The sequence below is a fragment of the Neoarius graeffei genome, chromosome 6 (genome assembly GCF_027579695.1).
Source record: "Neoarius graeffei isolate fNeoGra1 chromosome 6, fNeoGra1.pri, whole genome shotgun sequence".
In the NCBI taxonomy this organism is placed as follows: domain Eukaryota; kingdom Metazoa; phylum Chordata; class Actinopteri; order Siluriformes; family Ariidae; genus Neoarius; species Neoarius graeffei.
This window is the reverse complement of record NC_083574.1, coordinates 18,563,492-18,578,348: the sequence shown is the minus strand read 5'-3', so window position 1 is coordinate 18,578,348 and position 14,857 is coordinate 18,563,492. Positions and strand designations below refer to the sequence as shown.

Here is a 14,857-nt window from a genome sequence, read left to right as displayed (position 1 = left end):
GACAAAAACAGTGTGTGTGAGTGTGACCTGTACACCTGTGGAGGCCTCACCCTCCGGATCAAACAAAGGCCTGTAGAATGTGCAGTCACTTGTAGGCATGTTGCTCAAAGTCCACCCACCCACCCACCTACACACACACACCTACACACACACACACACACACACACACACACACACACACACACCTGCAAGTTAGTCAGAGAAGCTCAGGGCCGAGAAGTGCGGCCTTCAGATTAGTCAAAGCGAAACGAGTGCTGGCCAGTCACAGCTCTGCTGAGTTTGCTGTCTCTGTGATGGTATTGAGATGCAGTCCAGCCAAGACAAAGGGCACCTGGGAAGGTTTAGCAGCTCCACCAGGGGCTATCTCCATTCTCATGTCCTCACATTACATTATATAATTAGGTCTGTGTGGTCAACAAATGGTGTTGTATGAACTGTGCAGCTTCCAGCAAACTATGTATGAGTGTGCATATGTGTGTGTGTGTGTGTGTGTGTGTGTGGGGTGTTGGAGGATGTTGATGGGGGAAGTAGAGGTGGTGCAGGTCCCAGGATGCTCACCTGTAATTCTCCCCCCCTAAAGAGAGCCAATGAAAGGAATTTGGCTAAACTGGAGAGGTATAAATGACACGGTTTGGTGTTTGCCCAACGCCTCCCCTCTGTAGTTCTTCTAACGCAGTGATAATTGGGCATTGGGGTGAGAGCTACATATGGTCCCTGCTACTCAGCCTCCCCCAGTCCAGGCTGAAAGCTCATTAAAAAGCCTGCTTGTTAATGAGCTATAGGGATCATAGAGCAGCACTATCATTAGATGGAGAATGGTGTGAGGTGGGATAGAGTGGGTTGGGGGGGTTTGGTTTGAAGATGATGTCGTGGTGGTTTTGTCCCATTACAAAGGACACAACCATTATTGTAACTCGCACCAGCACCCTGTCCAGACTTCCTCCCACAATCCTGAGATTCTGGTTTAGCCACACCACAATAACATTCCATCTTGACCAATAAATGAATTAATACCCATTTCTGCCAGGGATCACATCTCATTTTCTTCTCTGAACACAGTAAAGTTCAGTTAGGTTGTTTTCAGTTTAATTTTATGTATACTAGTGCATGCCATTGCTTAATGGGCATTTTATAAGGTAGCGCCAGTATGTATTCTTACCATAAGTGAGTTTGTAGCCCCTCCCTACTCCATCCATTAGTAGAAAGGGACCAGCACAGGACTAATGCTGACAAGATTATTTTTATTTTTGTGGTGTGTCATTCTCAGCAGACATATTAGTGTATCTGGAGCTGGTTGAAATGTGTTAGCATTCAAAGTCACTGCTGAGTTGATGAACAGTCCACCAACTGGTCCACCAACCAAAATCCAGTGGTGTTGTGGTTGCAAGCTGACACTGATGAAGCCCTAGAGGACAATTAACGAACACTGTGCATGCTGTGCCTAATAAAGTGGCCAGTAAGAACCAGAAGGTCACCCTGATGGAACTCTAGAAGTCCTGCACAAGTGGACAAATCCTAAATTTACTTGTGATTCCACAGAGCAAATAAAAGTTCCAGTGTGTGATGATTTACTTGCCTGGAAACTGACTCAACTAAAGAGTGGTAGCTATACTAAGACCAAGAGAAAGGAACAAGTTTATGATTATTATCCTCTTCTAGCAATGTTTCTAATATTGCACATTGTGTGTGTGTGTACCTTCAATAAAAGGTTAACAGTTTTTTTGGTGACTGTTCTGTGACTCCATCTGAGTTTGAAGTCTTTGGCTTACATAAACAAATCATAACACAGACATCTTTGGAGAAAAAAAAGTGACCAGAACCTCAGAACCTAAGTCCAACGTTGACCTTTAAATGACTGAAACACATCGAGAAAACAATGCAGGAGTGGCTTCAGGACGTATCTGTCAACATTCTTGAGTGGTCTAGACAGAATTTGACCTTAACCCAGTTGGATATTTCTGGAAAGACCTTGAGGGTCCTGCAAAGAGGACTGGCAGAATATCCCTGAATCCAGGTGCACCAAGCTCATAGCATCAGACTCAGAAAGATTATAATTACTGCCAGTGGTGCTTTAACAATTTTAGTATTAAGCAATGGGTCTGGTATCTATATTCTATGGCAGATTTAAGAGGAAAACATTAGCGTAATCCATTTAAGAGAAAACTGTAATGAAGGTGGATACACTATGGATGTTTCTACACCTGCAGAAGCAAAGCTGGAGGACTTTTTTCTCCAAAGCATCTTGTTTCTATGGAAACTTTGTGTACTGCACCAAACTTTTACGACTTCTACCATGTATTGATATGGATGTTTAAAGGCTTTGCTATGGCTCTGTAGCTTTTTCCACTTGAGAGGTGGTTAATAATGTTAACCCTGTTTTTCCCAATCAATTTTTATACATTTGTTTATGGTTATGAACACATTGTTTTGCTCATATTTATAAAGTTTGAAGTTAAAAGATGTCATGTGTGTAAAGCTGAAGTAGCTATATGCACTGGAAGTATATTAAAATCACAAAAACAAACGCGTCAGAGTAATTACCCCTCAGTGTATACCATGTATAGCTTTATAACACTCCAATGTGTTACAGCTGTTCTGAGCGGTATTAAGTAGGTGTTTCGAATAAAACGGCTACTGAGTGTAACACAGTTAATCAGATCTACCATAAAACCTTGAGTACAAAGTTATAATGAACTTAACAAGTTGGTGCAGCTTCTGCTCACAACCTAATGAAAAGTGTGCTTATTGAAACACACACACACAAAATACAGGTGTAGCCTTTCTGAATGACCTTTGAGTCCAAGCACAATTCAAAAGGAAGTAAGTTGGGAGAAGAGCAGCACGCCAGTCCAAACATGGATGAATTGATGTATTCTCAAACAAGTAGTGGCAAGTTCCATTCCATTGCAGACACACACACGGACACTTGACTTTGCGTCAGTCTTTTAATATTCCCCTGCACAGGCACAGGATAGGAAAATTATAGCTGCTTTACAGCAAAGGCATGTGCTTCCCATGGAATATTGGGGAAAATATTCCACATACATAATTGAAATCAATACAGATGAAGCAAACAACAAAATGGATCCTCATCATTAGGGAGGGTGAAGCGCTCTATACAGAGAGAGCGTGTCATCCCCTGAAGTGGTGGACACTGTTGTGCCCAACAGCCTTTCACATTTGTGTATAGTCAAATATTCAGAACTGTATTTTTTATTTAAAAGAAAAACAGTCAACAGTTCCCTGATAGATTACAGACATCAATATTCATAGAAAATAAACTAGCAAACATACATATGTATTATATGTATTCTGCATACATATAATAAGACGTTTCAACCCATATGTATTATTTACACACATTGCGAGAGAGAGAGAGAGACACACACACACACACACACACACACTTCTCCAGGCAACAGGTCAGTGCTGTACCCCACCCAGTCATTCCTCTAAAGCATGGCTTTTCATTTGCACCCTCATACAACATGCACCACCCATGAAAAGACACAGGGCAAAAAAATTATTAAAAAAAAAAAACCCAACACAAAAACCCTTAATATTTCAAGGCATGCATTTAAACACATAACCTGTAAACAGCAATACAGACAAAATAGAAAGCATGCAGACACCCGTTTTCTTTTTAATTATAAAATTAAGCTTTATGCATAGAAGAGCAGCTAGAGGTTTTGAGATGAATCGGTTATAATGCACAGAATGTGTAAGCGCTGACTTCAAATACATTTACAAAGATCCCTAAGACACTGCCATGTGTGCTGAAGATTAGGAACACAGAAATCCGTGTTACGATTGTTGATGCTCATTGCCACATACCCAAACTGTGCTCATTATAAACAGTATCCCAAAATTAAGGTCCAGTGTTCAGGACACAGATGAAAACTGTTTCCAAGGTTAAAAGGATTTTCAGTGGAACCCAATTTATTAAAAAATAATAATAATAATCCTTACTGCCAGTATAATTTTCTCAAAAATGTTGGGGAAAGAGCATTACAAAAATTTCATTTTCCATGTCAGTTTGACTTTAAGAGTCACTAAAATTGCGTGTGTAACTTCTTTGCAAATAACAATCCTCTAAGAATAACAAAAAAAACTAATAAGAATGATGTACAGACAATCTTGATCTTTCTTGGTCATTGATGCGCTAGACTGATTTACCCATCTTCTTCTGGGGCTGAAAGACATCATGTTATCTCTATAGTCCTGGACAAACAAGTCAAATCACTCAGCGTAAGGAGTGCAAAACATTTCAAATATCACACGGAGTCCAGAGTCCTTACAGGAATGGTCACAGTTGTCTACATGTAGGCACTTGACTGTAATCTGATCTAGGATAGCTGATCAACTACATCACCCATAATGTGGCTCCTATTCACCAAAAGACAGTTTTGGTATCTCAGTTTTTGAGGGAGATATTGACCAGGGGCTGGGTAGAATCAGATCCAAGTGTCTGGTGTGCTAACTGAGGTCTTTAGGACCCATGAAGGATTCCTTGAATGTTCAGGCAGTGCTTGGAGCAAGACTTAACCCTGCTTTATGGCTGGCATCTTCAGGAGTGGATGAGGGCGCACCATCAGTGGTGACCATCTCGGGTTCCTCTTCTTTGAGAGTTTTGGGCATCTCCACAACCTCTGTAATGGTTTGGACTGGGGCTTCAGAGTGCTCGATGGTGTGATCATCCTCCATTTTAATGGAAAGGTTGGTGTATCCAAGAGGAGGGCTTAGAGAACGTGTGTTCTGGCTGTAGGCTCCGACTGTGGCATTGCTAATACCATGTGTCTTCTTCAGGTGCTTCTCCAATGTGGCATAGACAGTAAAGGGCACAGAGCAGAGCTGGCACTGGAAGGGGGCACGGGTGCCATGGGTGCCATGGGTCTTCATATGGCGTGTCAGCTTGCTGCTCTGGGCGCAGGCATAACTGCACAACCCACAACGGTACGGCCGTTCACCTGTGTGGCTCCTTCTATGCACAGTCAGGTTGCTACTGTTGCGGAATCGTTTGCCACAAAATTCACATGCCTCTTCTTTCTTCTTGCGACCAGCAGACTGGCGTCTCTCATTGTCCTGCTGCCAGTCCTGCACCACATCCACACTTTCCACCTCTGCCTCCACATCGCCCTCGCGCTCAGGTCTCTTGGGAGTACAATTACCACTGGCAATGCCACTCTCACCAGTCTCTCCGCTGTCCAGCGAGCCCTCTGAAGGGCTGCCATAGGGTGAGGGATGCTGTGGCTCAACCTGTACCTCCTCATCTACCTCCGTTTGAAGTTGACAGTACCTTTGCAAACTGCGGTTGGCTCCTCCTGGCTGGGATGCCAACAGGATCAAACCTGTGCCTGCAGGGTCACCTTCCTGATGCCCACCGTCTCCATATCCTTGCTGAGAAAATCTGCTTGGGACTTTACCATCCTCATTTTTGGTGGCAGTAACAAGATTTTGGATTCTTAATGAGCTTTCTGACACTTTCGCTGAGCTTTCAGGTGTTTTTCGATGGCTCCTCATGTGTCGAGCTAGCTCTCCACTTTGGGCAAAAGATAGCCGACACACAGCACAATGGTAAGGCTTCTCAGTGGCATGCGTGCGCCGATGAGCAGAAAGGCTGCGCAAGGACTGGAAATTCTGGCCACAGACCTCACAGGAGAAGGCGCCAAGCAATGGAGGGGTAGAGTGAGGAAAAGGAGAAGCGGCGGGTGGAGATGAAGATGGCGAGGGCATAACTCCTCCATTCCCAACACTCACCTCCGCCAGCCGTTGCAGACACAGTGAGAAGTTCAGACTCTGAAGATTCCGTCCTCCTGACAAGAGGACGTGGCTCTGGGGCTGATGGGAGTGGGGTAAACGTTTCAAGGAAGAGGAAGTGTAGAAGGCAGAGGCTAGTGTGGCACCCAGGTGGCGTGGATCCATCATGGCTGCTGGTTTGGACTTTTGTGGAGGACTGGCCTCGACTTGGTAGAGACTCAGGGAGTGTGTATGCTGGGCATGTTGGAGGAGGGCCCACGCACTTGGCAACACACACTCACACACCAGACAGGTAAAACTGGATGGCTCATCTGCAACAGAAATTACATGGAGATTATTTGACTAGAATTGGTTTTAAGGTCACCCTACACTTTATAAAACGCATTTATGAAATTCAAAGGAGTACATGAGTGGTACATTAGTCAAAGTCTGAAATTGTCAACGTAGAGCATTTGCCAGAGTGTTGTTCTTTTCAGAAGAAGGGATCTGAAAATCTGAGTTAGCATTAAACATGCAACAGAAGTGTTATTGTGTCATAAAAACTAAGAGCCAATCAAGTTTCCACATGCAAATGTAGGCCATTCAAGGCTACTTAACCAAAGAAGGCAGAAGGTGTGCGGGGCTGGGGGCATTTCCAATTTGCATTTTTAACCCATGCATCCATAAAGCCTGGATTTCTTGATAAAAGGTAAAAAAAAAAAAATCTAAGTGCTTACATTTCTTTTTCTGCCATCTCATGCATTTTTGTGGAACCACCATGACAGGAAACATAATAATAAAACAGACTATTTTAAAGGGTTTTTTTTTTTGGAGTGTGCTCAATATTTACGAGTTCAAGTTCAAAGAACTTTAAAATCAACAGCACAAATTCAAATTTACACTGCAACACTGGCATACAGGTAAAATGAAATAAAATGAAAATGCAAAACAGGGGCCACCAGAACAGGCATGGCTAGTCCAGTAAGAAAATGACATCCCTCAATGCTTAAGGTCATGTGCAAGAATGCACTGTGATAACGCGCGAGACAGTTTGCAGCATGAAAATGAAAGGACGTCAGAAGAAGCCGCCCATAACTCAGAACAATGTCATTTGGTTTGCGCAGGGCAGAAACAGGTTTAACAGCAAACGTGAAAAAGTAGGGCATGCTACAGCCAGAATTATAAGAAATGAAAATGGTATGTATGTGTAACAGCAAGTCCTCATCTATTAAATGAAAAGGAGAGAAGGAAAACAAAAATCAGGTGCACAGGGTTGTCTTTGTAGGACGTAGACACAGCCAGAAAGAACATCCTTAGGCAAAACGTCAGTAACCTTGCCAGGGTCAAGGTTGCTAGGTGTGCCCAGAGGAGAGTGCAGCAAGTGTAAAAAGAAAAAGACAAAAGACTGAAGCTGCCGTAAGAGAGGTCTGTGGATATCTTCAAATATATGGTGAGCTTTGTCTCCTTTTCTGAGAGCCACTCACCAATTAAGCAGCAAATTGCTAATTAGCGGAATGAGGCGAAACGAAGGCTTTATGCAAATGAACCCTGAGTCAGCCTGCTTGATAAATGGGGCCTCTCTGCATAAATCAAAATGGGAAACAGGATCCCAAAAATTGAAGGGGAAAAAAAATAATAATGCATTTAATTTTTCGTTGCTGCCAAAGGGCTCAGGGCTGAATGGTATAAGCCTCTTTCATGTCTCCTCAAGTCAAAATCCTTCTGTATTTTATTGGGAGGGGGTTTGAGGGGTGAGAAGATTATAAAGTGTCTCTGTCCTCCGTTGAAGGCTCTAGGCCTGGAGAGGAGAGAGCTTAGAGGAGAAGACATGCCTTTGAGCCTTAGGGAAGGAAGGTTAAAAGGAGCGGTGAAAAAAAATAAAGTAAAAAAAAAAATTAAATAAAGTTTGACTTAAGAACAAAGAGGGGAAAAAAGAGCCCTACATGACATTAAGTAGCCTAGAAAAAAAATTTCAACGAATGCACCTTGAAACCCTCCGTGTGAGTCCCCTTCTGCCTTCAGATCTCTCCCTTGGGTGGGGGAGACAGGGGAGGGGTGCAGGAGGGCTTTTGTCTCGAGGTCCTGGAGTGAAACACAATACCCAACCCATCTCTCGCTCTCTCTCTATTCCCCCCTTTTTTCCTCCCTCTCCTTCACTCTTTTTGTGAGGATTCCCATTTGGCCCAGGGTAGCACTTGCATATTAAGCAGAAGCAATAACTGCTAATTAAAAATGCAGATTGGCTGGGAGCTCTAACGAGCAGCAGGCGGAATCTTCTCTCCCTCGGGAATGGACGAAGAAAGGAGAAGGCAGAAGAGATAGATAGAGAGAGAGAAATAATGATAGCACGAGAATGAAGGAGAACGGAGAAGATAGGGTATCAATGTATTGTCTGAATGATCATCACATGGCGCCGGCTAATTTAAAACACGCACACACACACACAGACTTGAGCTACAATCAGTTGTTAGAGGGACACCTAACTGTTATGGGGTAACTGAATTTTCACTAGATGAGTCAGAGTGAAAGAACAAATCACACTACTGTCCCTCACTCATCCGCTCACACACACTCGCAAAACCATCTCCAAGAGCTACTCAAGACATCAGAATACTAAACTAAACTTCTGAACTTATTCCTGCCTTGACACCTGTCCTTCGAAACATACAAATATACACATGAAAGAAGAAGGACTGAATCCTATGGAGCAGAAAGACAGAGAGACTTGGACAGACAGGGGCAGAGCTGTCTGTCCCTTGAGCTTCACACAAAGGAAGGAAGTGCAAACATGTGCGCGTCAGTGTGCATGTGTGCGTGCACTGAAGATAATGATCAGTCATAACCACCGAGTCCCTTGGCGAACACTTGTCACCTTTAATAAACTGCCATGTTAGCTTAGCTTAGCAGGGAAAGGGAACAGCAGCTCTCAAATTGGGTCGCTGCAGCCGAGGCACGAGTGAAGTCACAGGAAGTCACAGTTCACTAATAAAGAGCAACAGTTGCACCTGTGCAGACTAGTGACCCTACCACATTACTGTAGAACATGACAAACCACATGCATGAAATAAGAGCACAACACTCTGATTTCTTTTTCTTAGTCATCTTTGAGTAATGTAGCTAAATGAGTGGATGGACTGATAGGAAATCATTAATGATTACACTGAAATGTTTGTTACAGTCATTATGGCGCTTAAAAAAAAAAAAAAAAAAAGATGGAAAACCTGCAAACAAGGCACCAAGGATACGGTTGGAGAAATGTTTACACAAACCTCTCTGATTGGACTCCATGACTCAAGTCTAGTGAAATAATCACTCATGTTGGAAGGCTCAAAACAAGTTGGCCAACATCTGGGTTTGCAGAACGATGCAGAATATGCAAATTAAGATCCTTCAGTTGGTCTAGTATTGACAGATTTTTATTACTCGGGTTGGTTAAGGTTGCCAAAAGAATTTTAATCTAAAGGACCAGTTCAGCAAAAACGAGCTAATTGAGGCAACGTTCTTCTTTACCTCAGATCCAGTTCAACAGTCAGGACATGTCTCACGTCTGAAAGCTTACTTTAATTATTTTATCAGATATCTTTGAGGTGGATATAAATAGATGAGGACATATTTTACTCGTTTTTTTTATTAATATCATTGGAACATAACCGAGCAACCAGTCCATCACAAGGCACCACACACTCACTCATACCCAAGGGCAATTGAGTGTAGCCAATCCACATATTAGAAAAATAAAAAAGAAACTTCACCATACAGGCATGCACTGTTATTCTATTCACCTTCACTGGATAGGAGCAATCACGTTCTCTGACTGGCTACCCTACTACTAGGCTATCAGCTCATATACCGTGAATAGAGAAAAAAAATGGCGGAGCATGTTGCTGAACCAAACTCTACTTGAAAACAAAACCCCAAACGATACAAAAAAAAGCAACAAAATATAGAATAAAAATATATTTGCTAGTAAGAACTTTTTTTTTTAATTTTTCAAGAATTATTATTACCGCATTTTTCACAAACAGCTACTGTCATTTTGTCGGATGTTTTGTATAAAGTTTTTATTTATCAAATTTGCAAGAAATAAACATGCTCCATTTCTCAAAATCCAGTGAATGTGGATAGAATAAAATGGTTATTCCATTCAATCTCGCCGCACATGGCTTATAGCCAACTCAGTGTGCAACTCATCAGCTCACGTACCACTCAATTTCGTGGAATAACTTAAATGTTTTGAGGGCATCCATCTTGGACAGCTGGAATCCCTTTTTAGCATTAGTACGTTCTGGGATCATTGCTTCCAAGGCACCACCTTCCAAAGGTGAACTTGGACCAGAAAGCTGATAATGTTGTTCCACTTGGAGCTTAAATTACAAAATATGAACTTAGCAATCTGTCCTATTGTACAAAAGCATTTATTTACTTAAGACTAGTGTAGTCCAAGATGTTGTTTTAAGCAAGGATATAATAATGACTTGGGCACGGATATACAGGAAAAAATTTGGGTGAGACAGACGCCCATTTCTTGTTATTTGCATTGGCCTCGAAACTGAAGTTTAAAACTAAAAACGTAACATCTGGACACCAAATTTGCTTTAGCAAAATGAAAAATTGTGTAAATTTGATTTTTTTTTTCCCCTCACCAAGTACCATATTAGAATTAACAAACAGTATTTAATGGGCGTTGTGTGTGTGTGTGTGTGTGTGTGTGTGTGTGTGTGTGTGTGTGTGTGTGTGCGCGCGTATGTATGTATGTACACTACTTTGGGACTTGTGCTGTTGCATGGCCTGGCTGCATGCTGTTTACCTGGCCATTTCACCTGAGAGACCGAGCCAAGGAGATGCTCAGGTGTGCGCCTCTTTCCCCTTCCCCCCCGGGCGTGTACAAATGCGAGTGTGTTTATGCAAGAGAGTGTGTAACCATCCCTTCCATACAATTAGCATCAGCGTCTCTAACTCACAGAGGCCTCAGTGCCACAGCAACGGTGACCTAATGAGACGGACTGGGGACAAGTTCGTTAAATGGGAGGACAATAAAAAGATTGACATTAATTAGCCCCTAGAACTCACCTGCTTGGTTAGCCTCCACCTTCACACCTGGCTCTTCTTTCCAACGTTTGCCTGTTGTCCTCTTCAGCTCCATGTAGCCCGTTTCCAGTAGCATGCCCGGGCCACGTTGGAACGCATGATTGGCTGGAGACTGAGGTGTGTGGTCCAGTGGGCCACGCCTGGTGCTGCTACATCCTCCTTGTTTGTGCTGGATGAAGGTAAGGATGTGAGCCAGAGGGAAGGCCTGACCACACTGACCGCATGTCAGTAGATCGCTGCCTCCAGCTAGGTGATCAGGAGAGCAGGGTGACACCGGAGTCACGCTGGGTTCTGGGGCATCTGAAGGAGAGATCATGAGCACAAATACAGATTATGGGGGGAAAAATATTTCCTCATCTTACATGCCAACTCAATGGTTGATGGTAGTGAATACCAGGATCCTAGACAGAAACAATGCTTTTGTTCTTTCAGCCATGGAACTTGCTCCCTACTTCTCTTGGCACCATCACCTACAATCATCATGGCTCACAATTAAGTGCATCCGGTTTAATGACAATACAGCTACACCAATTCATAGGTTAAGCACCGATTGCAATCCAGGTGTCTTTGTAGTGGTCTAATATCTCACATATTATATAATATTCGTTATTAATAGTAAAGATTTATCACTATATTTACTATTATCCAGAAATGTTCTTTTCTCACTGTGCATTTCTCCTTCGTGCTTTCACAATTTCTCTGTGCCATCAAGGCAGATTAATCAGAACTAATTCGGAGTCCTCACCCAAAATGAACTTCTTGGCTATTTACAGTCTGTCCATCAAACAAGGCAGAGTGGAAAGAGGAAGTAGTAACAGATGAAAGCACACCTTCATATGTTACTTCTAGCCAACTCAGTGGGTGATATGGCAAAACTACTTGAAAGCATTAGCTATCACAATATTTAGTGCTGCTGAGGTTTTAATTAGCATTGAAAAAGAATGATGAAAATGAATTGATTGATAAAAAAAAATTGACGGTTATGTCCAATTATCTAACAATGGAGTTGGTTGGCAGTGTCATACTGACCCACAATACTCTCAGAAAAGTGCACTGTGACCCAATTTGTCATGATCAATTGCCCAGCGCTCCAGGTGAGTTGCATCTTATGCGACTTATGAAGTGCCTCATAAACCCCCAACACGAAAGTGTTGTTCCAAATGCTTCCAAAACGTTTGGAAGAAAGTCTAAAAAGACTATTTCTAGGAAAGGAGGCGTGGCTTCTGTGCCAGTCATTGCACGTCAAATCAGCATGGCTTCCAAAACCAACACTTCGATTAAGACCTAAGTATTAGCGCGGTACTTCTTGTATCTCATTGCATTAATACCAAAACAGCTCTGCAGTGATCATATTGAATTGTTGACTGCTCTAAACAATACACAACTCAACAGGACACAGTCAAGCGACCAGATGAATTTCCACTCTAGAATCGATCAGTAAAGTACTTCAGAACTTTCAACACCGTCTGTGTGGGCCTGTCTGACACGCACACCACAGTCAGATGCATGACCTGTCTAACCCTCTAACGCATCTTTCATATAGTCCTAAACTTGTGCATTTGTGTCAGGCTCTCTAATGAAGTGTTACTTTCGCTTCTCTACACGCCTGTGGTGGGTGTTTATCTGGCACCCTCAGTCGGACACTCTGGTCAGCAGATGCTGCCCACTTCCTGTGTCTCTGCCACTCGGCCTGCTTTCAGACAGGAAACACTCTCACTCAGCTACTGCAGAGCGACGATACTCACCAACCGCTTCAACTCGTTGACACTTTTCACACAACACACTTGAGTCGCCTCTTGCATGTTCTCACAAGCTCTCTGTGTTTTCTATGGTGGCGTCCATGCTCCACAGGAGCACTCTTAATTTGTCACGAGAGCCAAAGTGTTCGTTGAATTAAGTAGGACTGACTGTGCGACACTGTAATTAGGACTACACTGATGAGATGAGCAGCAATTGGAAATCTAGTGAGCAGACAAATCACCACACTAGACTGACATACAGAAGTACAGTTAACTAACTTACAGTGCTCTCTGGAACTTGTGGCACCTTTGGTGATGATGAGCAAGAAATGCAATTGAAATAAAAAGTTCATAAATGAGCCTCAACTCAGCCTGATCTTGTGATATGCTGTGACAAAGTCAATACATTTACAAACTTCTAAAAGTAACTCTTCTCAGTAAGAGGAACATCTCTAATCTCTGTGCTTGGATGGTTCTTGCAGGTGGCATACAAGTTCTGCCTCCAGCATCTTTGGACATGATGCCCCTGCATGGTGCCCGTTGCAGGCACAGACAGCACCAAGGATAGGCAGGACCGTACTCGTGGTTACCCAGAAATGTCACCTTTCCTGTTTCTGCTGCTGCTTTTGAGCACAAGGCGCGGCTGCACCGTCCTGCGGTCAGGTAAAGGCGCTCAAAGTTGCCAGATTTCTCTCAATTCATCTTTATTTTTCGCACTAGATTGAGGCTATCAGATCGACCTTACAGCTGAACACAGTTACCGTATTGGCTGTTTTTGAGTGAAGCTGGATTTTTTTTTTTTAAACTTAAGTCTGGAAAACGCACTTTGGTGGATTATATCTGGCAACCTTGTACCTCTATTAGTATTAGTTTGGTGGGGGGAAAGAAAAAGAGAATATAGGACAGAACTAGGATAATAAAGAATAGTTTTAGAATATTTGATCGCTGTCTCTTATTCGTGAAAAAGTGTTTATTAAAAACAGGAGGTCCGAATTGCAGTTTTTTTTTTTAAAGCAAACTCACAAACTCACTGCTTCCTTGGGTCTTTTCCTGATGTAAAAATAATAATAAATATTTGAATGCACTGCTGTCAAAAATAATAAGCTAATCAAATGTTAGAATAGACTACTTGAATAAACTGCCACTGCTAGAAAGAAGGAAAATGAAGGTCGGGAAGATGCAATAAGGAAGTAAAGTGTCATTGCGAGGCGTGTTGGGTTTCTACACTGGACAAGAATTGACCAAGAGTCACAATTATCCATTACAATGATCAGAAATAGGAGTTATACAAAAGATAGGCTTCCTTCAAAAGTCCTAAAACAATTAAGAGGGTAGCTTTGTCAGCTTTTGCCATGTCAAGTTTCTGACACTTGTCATATGTCATAGGTCATAAATCACAAGGCAGGACTCTGTAACACAAGGTTCAATGTTAACAGTCTATAGCCTGTAGGGATCACTGGGAATCTACGGCAGTGTAGACCAGACTATACTATGTGACTTGTTTTCACTATTGATAGCAGAGTAGAAAACCGCACAGTCGCTTGATGTAGGTTACAAAAATAGTATGTCAACTGTGCCACACTGTGTTTACAGTTGTAGTCTACAGGCTTTTGCATCGTACACGTGTCTACCCTACTGGACGTGTGGTAGGGGTCATGATAGTGTACGGTTTGTTTGAGACGCGTCCCAAGTTTTCCAAGCTTACCTTGAATCACGCTCAGGTGTTGCGGTCGGCTTCCAAGTTTGCGCCTGGACATTATCAGCTTTTTATGCACAAATCCCCTGCTTTTATTGATTCAATCTTAAATACCGATACGAAGTCCTCAATGACTGAACACCACGAGTATAAACAGCGTCATAAAATAAATACAGAAAAAAAAAACAAAAATACACAGTCGGCTTCTGGATTTATCTCCGCCGGCTGTGGTCACGGTCGCAGCCTTCTGTCCGTCAGTGTTCAAGTTCAGGCAGCTAGTCGCCCCAAGGAGGCGGGGTCACTAATTATCATACGACACGCCCTCAACTCTTAATCACGCCCCCAATCCTTTAGCTCTATACATTATTAAATCAGAGTGTCAGAATAACGGATCATAAATCTTCGAGATGTATGTTTTGTTCTTAGATAATTACAGTCTCACTTTAAGAAAGAAGTGCGACAAAAGTTTGATACAAAATATACAGGAGATCCTTTGGACTCTTTGAAAGGTGCTTAGTCTGTCTTGCACATGGAGTTGTTCATTATTCAGATGCCGAAGATCTTACTCTGGTGTGGTTATTTATTTTGACACAGAAGA

At 42.5% G+C, this 14,857-nt stretch overlaps 1 protein-coding gene across 1 annotated transcript; it reads right to left on the bottom strand.

Moving 5' to 3' along the window:
• Positions 1-2,931: 2,931 nt before the first annotated feature.
• znf296 (zinc finger protein 296) lies at positions 2,932-14,536 on the bottom strand. The gene is made up of 3 exons (XM_060923378.1): positions 14,269-14,536; positions 10,807-11,124; positions 2,932-6,068 (listed from the first exon to the last, which is right to left on the bottom strand). The coding sequence occupies exons 1-3, from the start codon at positions 14,318-14,320 to the stop codon at positions 4,519-4,521; spliced, it is 1,920 nt and encodes a 639-aa protein (XP_060779361.1). The 5' UTR covers positions 14,321-14,536; the 3' UTR covers positions 2,932-4,518.
• Positions 14,537-14,857: the final 321 nt, after the last annotated feature.